The sequence below is a fragment of the Photinus pyralis genome, unplaced genomic scaffold, assembly GCF_008802855.1.
Source record: "Photinus pyralis isolate 1611_PpyrPB1 unplaced genomic scaffold, Ppyr1.3 Ppyr1.4_LG5, whole genome shotgun sequence".
Taxonomy (NCBI): Eukaryota; Metazoa; Arthropoda; class Insecta; order Coleoptera; family Lampyridae; genus Photinus; species Photinus pyralis.
The window spans coordinates 30157874-30167707 of NW_022170596.1; the positions used below are offsets into that span (position 1 = coordinate 30157874).

Below are 9834 nucleotides of genomic sequence, written 5' to 3' on the forward strand. Positions count from 1 at the left end.
AAAATGAAACAAAAGCACTTTAAAAATAGAATCTGTCCTTTGCACTTTATATCTAAGTTACATTGTAATCAAAAAAATTCTTTCTAGGACGTAAAGAACGTGTAAATTTGGTTTTAAAAAACTCCAACCCATTACAAATACTAAAATCGTAACTAACACTATGGAAAGCAATAATTCAATTTACGATATATAGCAAAAGCAAAATTTTGACTCGGCACGAGCTGTTTGTACAAATCGGCAATATACATATAGAGGCATAAACATAACGTTAACTTCAAAAACTAATTTACAAAACAAAAATGTCTAAATTCCTTTACAACAAAAGTAATTGAAGGATTTGAAACTAACACAAGCAAATTCTTCGTAACGACACAAGTAACAAGAGACATGAATGCGAAGAGAAAACAAGGGCAATTATTTTAGTAGAAAAACACATTACGTTTCAATTTAGACAAAACAAAACACCCCATAAAATGATAAATTGCATGTATATAAAAAACATCATCAAAAGGGCATGGCTCTCTACTTCAGCATCCAATCATTTAACACGAAAAGTACAATTCACATGTGAAAATGGGAGGACTATGTTTACATGTTAGTTTATTACGGCACAAGCAACATTCATATATTAAACAGAAGAGACAGGGCCCCCCTTTCTCGTATTTCTTACGCAACGTCTGGCAGCGGAAACGAAAGAAATAGCAACATACAGGGTGATTCCTATAGTACCTGCCACCGTTTGGGAGCGTATAGGGGGTGCCTAGGGGAGTATTTTGATATAGGACACTTGGGGTCGGAAATCTAAAATAAGGGCGCCAGAACCAAATTTATCTTCTGGAATTTCACGCCTGTATGTAGGCAACCCGACCGACCGACGTTTCGCGCGGAGCGATGCAGAGCGAGTTAGCGCGAGGAAGCGACATGGGTGGGAAGGAGGGAAAACGACAGTCAAAAGCAATAACGTTTACAAGTGTTCAACGTGGCCACCGTTGTTCTCAATGCACTTCCTACATCTAGCCAACTATTATTATACTATTGCCATAGTGTTTATTCACTTGATACGCGTCGTTGCAGACGGGATTTCGTGGGTTTAAACAAAATTCTGATCAAGTGTCAGCCACACATCGCCGCCTGAGATCGCTCCGTGTGCACCGCCGGCCGGTTGGGTTGGCTACCTACAGGCGCGAAATTCCAGAAGGTAAATTTGGCTCTGGCACCCTTATTTTAGATTTCCGACCCCAAGTGTCCTATATCAAAATACTCCCCTAGGCACCCCCTATACGCTCCCAAACGGTGGCAGGTACTATAGGAATCACCCTGTATACAGCGAAGAATCGTAACTGTATGTGGTACTCAAATAGAGGATTCAGGTAACGATACATATAAAACACAGTTTAGAGCACGCCAAACAAATAGCAGCATTTTATGCAAAAGGTAAATAACAAATTGTGACATGAAATTCAAAGGTTAATGGTTAGTATGAGAGAGAATAAAATAATTGCTACCTGTAATTATCCTTTTCAAAATGTTGTGAAACATGGTGTCATTCTCGAGGGCTCGGAGTCTAGTGACCCACGTTATCTTCTCTTGCCAAGCTTTGTACCCCAGCATCTCCGTAGATGGTAGAATGGTCAAAGTCGAAGACATCATGCTTGTTGTATAGATACATAGAGCGTTTCGTATTTTTTTCATATTGCTATACTTTTGGATGTACGAGGTGTTGCCTAACCGTATCGGAGGATTTTTATAACTTTGGGCTTTCAAGAACTTTTTAGACCTCATCGATCTAATGCCTGCACTCCGGAATGTTTTTAAAGTAGATTTAGAAAACTTTTAATAGATATCCCCGCCAGTTCAGCGATGGGAGTGTGGGAATCCCTTCTGTCCAGGTAAGGAACCCTTCCGTCAATCGCCAAAGTGGCTCCACAACAGGCTCGGCTATGAAGGTTGCTGGGGAATGGTTGTGGGCAGGCGGACGCTAGCAGTTTTTTTATTGCACCGTTTGAAAAGATTTCGTTACCTGATGAAACTAGTTGGAAAACACGCAAACTGTTCAAATAATGTTATTCATACAAGAGCTAAAAGATGACCAATGTATCGTTATTTTAGGTGAACCGTTTATGCCACAAATTGTTAAGTAAATGGTTGGCACTAGACGATTACGATTCGATGTTTAGGGAAGCCAACCATAACGTTTTGGCTCCGTACGGTAGAATAACCTTGCACGTATTTTGGGAATTAAATTACGATTTTCTACCAAACTATGTGTATAACGCCGCTACGAATCGGTAATGGTACCCCCAATGTTCAGCAATCACGTTAATTTTCTACCGTTTTAGCTTTACAAAGTACAAAGGTCAGATAGCCTTCACTCCGCCGGTGCATCGTGATAAACCACCGCAAATGTCGCATCATTATTTGTGGGGAACCAAGCCGTTAAACATGGCGTATACTACTCAATACACGCAATACTCTGGCAAGTGTGAAAACTGTGATTTTAAATGTGACAGTTTTCCTGTAGGTTTTGTTGGTCCACACCACTTCCATGCTATGTGTAAGCTACTAGGCTATCAAGGAATTGCAGTTGTAATGGAGGAACTGTTGAAAATTGTTAAGTCCTTAGTGCAAGGAAATTTGCTGCAATTTACCAAAACGCTTATGGTTGCAATGCCGAAAGTGTGCAAACTGCCAAGATATGATTACGGATCGCCAGGTATTTATAGTTGAGCGTAATCTTGTTGGTAATGATTTATTGCGTCTATAGGTGTGTTGAGTTATTACCACGCCCAACTAAACGATATTGTTCAGTACCCTGACGCAAGAACGGAACTGTTCCACAATTTCCGAGAATTTGGAAATACTATACTGTTCTGTCTGTTGATGGAGCAGGCTTTATCGCAGGAAGAGGTTTGTGATTTACTTCAAGCTGCTCCGTTTCAGAATATTTTGCCAAGACCTTTTTGCAAAGGTAAGTAGTCCTGGTTGATCGCAAACATTCTCTTGTTAGCGCATTGTCGATTTTTAAAGGGAGCTTATAACTTCACTAACCTGTTCCGCATTTGTTACTGGGGAGGGGGGGTGTCTACAAAACAACTGCTCCTTCCCCCCTGAAAATTTGTGAAAATCAAAGGCTTCCTATAAAATGCAGTTGGTCAACACCACATTGGCATGGAACACAGGGTGCGTCAAATACTTCCACCTTTATTGCTTAAAATCTATTGGTGCTACTAGAAAAATTAAGCATTAAGTAGCGCTAGCACAAAATAAAGTTGATGATTTAACCGTACTGTTCCGTGTGAAAGAGAAGGACGCAGCATAACACCTGCTTGTGGGATCTTGTACTAATATGCAGTGGTGTATTGGTAAATTACGGTAAACGTATATACAGGCGTCCGTTTAACCGGTAGGAGGGGGGTGTATAAAATGAGTCCTGTCATGTGTGGGGCTAAATTTGTAATTTTTTACAAAACAGGTTTTTTGTTTTATTTTTTGAGATCTAATGATAACACAACATAACTACAAACATGTTCGAAACTATACACTATACAGGGTGTCTCAAATTGAGTCGGATAACATGGCTATCTTTGTTATTATTGTATTCGGTTAAATTGGCAAAGTTGTGCAGTTTTTGATGCTGATGGCTATTCCAATGCTATATTTTGAAAAAAATCGTTTCGTAGATAATTGAAAAAAGTGAAAATCGCCATTTTTAAAAAGTTCAAATGGACGCCATATTGGATTTTTACGTCACTCGATAGAGAAAAAATTTACAAAACCAGTGATACTAAACACTTAGTATTTCATTTGGGAATAAACCTTACATTTTTGCCTAGAAGTTTACAATGTATTTCTGACGGCAATCATTCCAAGGCTGTGTCGATGGTGACTAGGCGAAACAATAAACGAACGAATTTGGTTTCAATCATAATCAGCCATGGAATTATTTCCATAAGAAATACATTGTAAACTTCGAGGCAAAAATGTAAGGTTGCTTCCCAAATGAAATAAGTATCACTGGTTTTGTAATTTTTTTCTCTATCGAGTGACCTAAAAACCTAATATAGCGTCTATTTAAAATAAGGAAGTTGATGCCATTATCTCGGAAACCGCCATTTAAAACATTTTTTTCCTACGTTTATTGAATTTATCCCATCGAATCTTTTATTTGCAACTTTTTTCGATAGCTCTCTTTGTTACTAAAATATTTGAACTTTTTAAAAATGTCGATTTTCACTTTTTTTTAATCATCTACGAAACGATTTATTTTTTTCAAAATATCGCATCGGAATATCCATCAGCATCAAAAACTACACAACTTTGGCAATTTAACCGAATCTGTAAGTATAAAAATAACAAAGATAGCCATGCTATCCTACTCAATTTAAGACACCCTGTATTCGATTAAGAATTATTGTATAAACGTACAACATAATGTATTTTTATATCATTTCCCAAAGGAATTCGCGAGCACTATCTGCAAAGGTAGAAGAAATAGTATAACCAAGATGTTATACGTACTTATGGGTGGGGGCTACAAACTGGAAACTCTTGTAGTCTCAAGATTTTCAAAACTGGTTACTCAGAAGTTATCACACGTTCTAAGTAATCGACGCCATTATCAGTGCAAGATTTTCAGCAATATTTTCAAGTTACGTATACGGCCGTATATTTGCGTATTTAGCAAATTTTCATTTCTACATACGCTGATTAAAAACTACTTTTAAACGTATACCTGCATATACCCTCCAATACAGCACTTCTAATATGACATGTTAAAGTTTACAACTGCACTAGGACTTTTTTTGTAGAAGGTGAAAAGCCCGAAACCAAACAGAAGAGGCTCGAATCGAAATATGCGGCTTTACAAATCGTACCGAACATTGAAAAATTGGGGACCGCCAAGGTATATTCTTGCGACAAGTTTCGTTTTCATAAATCCATTTTTAGCAAGCGATGATATCTAGAGAAGGCGATCTTTTAACGAGGGAACGGTTATGTTGCGGACTATCAGTTTTTGAAGTGGTGCTGAATCGACTGCGTAGCTTTCTGGATGATCCAGTTTGGGTTGGACCCCCACCGACTAACGGTGTCATGAACGTTGACGAATGCACCGAATTTCATCGGCTGTGGTCAGCCTTGCAATTTGTTTACTGTATTCCTGTCGGTGATACTGAATACACTGTGGAGTAAGTGCGTCACTTGATTAAATGGGAGTTACTAATTTTTTTTTCCAAAGGGAACTCTTTGGAGAAGGTCTTCACTGGGCAGGTTGCACAATGATTGTCCTGTTGGGACAACAAAGAAGATTCGAGGCACTCGACTTCTGTTATCACATACTACGTGTGCAACGTGTTGATATGAAAGATGAAATTGTGAAAGGCATCGTAAGTGTTAATGATGATGTACAAAAAAGATTGTGAGCTAATTTTGACATTTACAGAGTTTGAAACGAATGGTGGACAGAATTAGACGGTTTCAAGTTTTGAATTCTCAGATATTTGCGATTTTAAATAAATTCTTAAAGTCTGGCGAAAATGATGAAATGTCAGTTGAACATGTAAGGTGCTTTCCACCGCCATTGCATCCTTCGTTAACACCACAGCAGCATTATCACGCACCTGAACATCTTCGTCAAGCAATGATGATTTAACTCATTTACTGCAAAATATTTTCCATATTGCATGATATCTGCATTATCACAGATGTAAGCAATATTGGCATGTGTAGCTATATAAAGAGCTGCTATTTGTATGTATTATGGAAATACTAAATTTTGCCAAATTACACTTACATTTTGAGAATAAACAAAAGAATTGGTATTTTTCCATCTGTGTAATTACATTAGGTTATATGCACCTATTCTTAGTCATAAGTCACATTTACATATTCCATCATATTTATACAAGCATTTTTCATATTTTACATTATTTTATTTAAAGTTTATAAGCATCACGTGGTAAAGCAAATAAATACTTTCTTTTGTTAACGCCCAGAGAACCAATGTTTAATGGCACAGTTACCTTTACAAACCCACTTTATTTATTTTTCGTACGGATGGCGCTCCCGTGGTTTTCAGATTGCATCAACCGCCGTCTGTGCGACCCTAACGATAGTCATGGTATGACTGTCGGGACCGCCAGCTTTACATGCACTCCGAAGCATGGTAGTTGTATTATACATCTCCCACTTCCTGGCACACGATAGGCAAAAAATAGCCTTAAAATAGATCTAAATGATGCAAACCAGATTTTTCTTATTTCCCTTTGATCCTCCGGTTCGTTCACATGGTAAAGGCCTCAAAAAAGTCTCATTGACACAAGGTTTGACAGAAAGTTTAACGGCTCAACCAGTTTACGTCTTTCCCAAACTTTATTTTTAGTACATTTTGCAAAAAAGTATCGCTTATATATTTACTTTGGCTGTTCGGTCGGCTGCAAAGATTTTTTAAGTATATCTTTTGAAGGAATTATCGTAGAATGCTTGGGTTTGTAGCATTAGCTTTGTGTCACAATTCTTTGCATGCAGATTATATTTTGAAAGCGGATCCGTCGTACAAAAACGCGCTTAAGTAGCTCGACGCAGCAAGTACTTTCCAACTTATTGTTTCTATTTACTGTCTCGAGATGAGGTTCACTGTATAATCGACTTTTTTTCGAGAAAAAGTTTATAGTGTAGTATTTTTTTTACTGTTCAAGAGCATTGGTCTCTCAACTTTACATTTGCGACTGCCCATTTATGTGATCCCTTTGTTTCTACTATTTAATTATTTATGTTTTGCTGTAGTTTACTTTTGCTATCTTCTAGTAAGTTATTTTTTGCTTCTTCTGTTTCCATGTATAAAGTACTTTTTATGAACGCCTGTGGGTTTTTGTTAAAGTCTATTGCATTATCTTTGATATGTCATTCAGCATTCCTATTCTAGACTACCATGATATTTTTCTTTTTTCTCCATTTCCTATTCATTTTCTTTTTAATTTCATTTATTTTTTATACATTTAACCCAACTATATCCACCTTTATGCCTGCGCCAAAACTCCCAGTACAGACTTGCAGTAAGTATACACTAAAACATATTAAATGCTTCTTGGTTAGAAATCGGCATTTTAGAAAAGACAACAGAAAAGATAACAAATTCAAAAAATTGCACTTTCTCAATGTAAACACAGCGGAATATTTACAAATTACAGCTGTTATTATTTTTTTGCGCGATCGGTCATTTCTGACTATTTACCATATGTGTTTCCATGACAGTACGTAGCATTTACCAATTGCTATGATTACGACGACGCCAAAATTACTTACCGATCTAAAAACAGAACAGCAAAAATACTTACCGACGCCTTTTTAAAAACAATCAGTTCAAAATCAACAGTCTAACATTTAATCTTTAATTATTGTTAGGTACATTAAACGTACAATTTGTGCTGTTGTTTCCTATAGCAAGACGCTCATAAAGTCATAAAGGAAGTGCAAAGCTAGTAAACACCATCAGACACATGCACATTTTTATGAAATTATTAATTTCAATTTTGACATTTAAACTGGTTACCTAGTGATGTACACCATACCACTTCGATTATTTCGATTTATTCTGCTCGTTAATTTCTTAGTGCATATTTATATTGGTTGCATAATTTTAATTTCGATCGCGCAAAAAATGTTATAAGCACGTCGAACGTTAAGGGTTCCCGTTCTCAGACAATAATTGGAGTCGTCGCTTCGCTCCTCCTCCAAACAATTGTCTTCGAACGGTAAAAATCCCTTACCGTTCTCCATACTTAATATACTATATAATGCATCATGTTTCATTTGTTTAATTTTCTAAAGCCTACCTAAAAGTGTAGGGTGATTTTCCAAACAATCTTTCGCGCCATCGACAAATACCGGCAATACATCAAAAGTAAATTTAAGATACAATTTAAGCATTTTAATTAATTAATTAATCTTATTTTTCCAATATTTGAGCTAAAGAACGAGATTTTGAAAAACGGTTTTCACTTGCCTCTGGATTTTATTTGGCTACTTTTTCATAAAGAAAAAGTCATATTCCATTTGATCTTTTTTAGGATTTTGGATCATAGTGTCAAAACTAGCCCCCTGGCGGAGAAAGATTCAACTAAATTAACTATATTGATTCTTATTGCGCAAAGAATGCTCTTTTCAACGATACCAAATTTATTACAATCGGTCAAACGGTTAAGAAGTTAAAGCAGGTTACTGCACGCCCCACACCATCTTTGTTTTTGAAATAATGAGTTTTTGTTTTTACGAAAATGATAAACTGGTTCTCTATAAAAATGTGAAAAAAGAATGTTTTGTTTATTATGCGAAATTGAAAGCAAATGCAATTTTAAAATTTAAGATGGCAACTTGAAAATATTTTCCAGCGATTCTTCATAACCGTTTACCCAATAATTTTTTTTCCCCGTAAGTCATAAGACGAATGGTTCCCGAGATGGCCGAGGAACAGTCTTATTGGGTCACCTGGTACTTTGAAACAATCTTTTTTCTATCAAAAAGGTCCTAATTGCACCATTTTTATAGGTCACAATATAGAAATAATATGACAACCGCAGAAAGATCTGGTATCTCTTCTGAATTCCCAGATTTAAACTTATAAGTTTGCACACAGATCTGTAAATTAATAAAAAATAATTCGTATGGTGGTTCTACGCTTCTGTAGTACCTAACTCCTGCTAGTGTAGAAATTACAAAAAATAATTTATAGGTACCTGTGCATTTTCTTTAATTTATCCATCACTGGTTTAGTATAAGCACATTCGCATAATCGACACTTATACACAGATATATTGTGAATTAACAGCTAATTCAACTTTCAATTTTTGTGCAATGATTATGACTTATGCAGAGCTTAATTTTTTATTACAAATGTCCAATTAATTTTAACCTTATATGCTATGCAGACCTTTATACCATTTTTAACTTACCTATCCAAAAATATGTACGGACCAAGAGTCATAATGGTTATATGTACTTATGTAGACAATGTCTTTGTGGAATAAGTAAAATTTAGTGGGATCAAGGTCACTTTTTTGAACGTTTGTGTTTCAATAGATGACGCTTAAGATAAGACTTGCTATATGTGATATAGCTACACCTATCACAAAGAAAATCTTTAGACCTATGCTTTCGAACATGTTCTCTTAAGCAGAGCTTATTGTGTGTTACATAACTGCATTGGTCACATTTCAAATCCTTGATACGTTTATGTGTAATAAGATGCTGGATTAGATGCTTCCTGAGAGTTGTTGTGTAGTTACACTGACTGCACTTGAAGTTTTTAGTAGCGGAATGTGTTACAAGATGTTGAGTAAAGTGCCACTTGCTCATCGTTGCGAAATTACACTGGATACATTTAAAATCTTTCAATAATTTATGTGTTAACAGATGTCGTTTAAGATACGATTTAGTATTAGTGGCAAAACCACACTCGTCACATTTGATATTTTTAGGTCCATGTATCAACTTGTGCGTTCTAAAACGCCCCTTTGCAGTTGTTTGATAATTGCACTGTTCACATTTAAATTCTTCCACCAGGAGTTTATGTGTTGACAAATGTCGTCTAAGATGCATTTTACTATTAGTGGTAAAATCACACTCGTAACATTGGATCAATTTAGGCTCATGTGTCGACATGTGCATCTGGAAATTTCCCTTTACAAATGTTTGGTAATTGCACTGTTCACATTTAAATTCTTTCACCAGGGGTTTATGTGTTGAAGCATGTATTTTCAAATGACGCTTATCGTTTGTTTCATAATCACACTGATGATGCTGACATTTGATTTTTTCCATCGCAGGCCGGTGTATTAG

General features: G+C 36.3%; 2 protein-coding genes across 2 annotated transcripts in view; one reads left to right on the forward strand and one right to left on the reverse strand.

Annotated features, from left to right (window-relative positions):
* Positions 1 to 1647, reverse strand: part of LOC116170673 (TATA-binding protein-associated factor 172-like) — a 4616-nt gene extending 2969 nt beyond the window's left edge. The window contains exon 1 of the mRNA XM_031487177.1: positions 1577 to 1647. Within this exon, the coding sequence (XP_031343037.1) occupies positions 1577 to 1647 (71 nt within the window). The remainder of the gene's footprint in view (positions 1 to 1576) is intronic.
* A 459-nt stretch (positions 1648 to 2106) lies between these two features.
* Positions 2107 to 5986, forward strand: LOC116172222 (cytoplasmic FMR1-interacting protein-like). Its single transcript, XM_031489388.1, has 8 exons — positions 2107 to 2288; positions 2340 to 2476; positions 2522 to 2713; positions 2765 to 2968; positions 4809 to 4903; positions 4948 to 5186; positions 5237 to 5384; positions 5441 to 5986. Exons 1-8 carry the CDS (start codon positions 2170 to 2172, stop codon positions 5648 to 5650), a joined length of 1344 nt encoding a protein of 447 aa, XP_031345248.1. The 5' UTR covers positions 2107 to 2169; the 3' UTR covers positions 5651 to 5986.
* The last annotated feature ends 3848 nt before the right edge of the window (positions 5987 to 9834 follow it).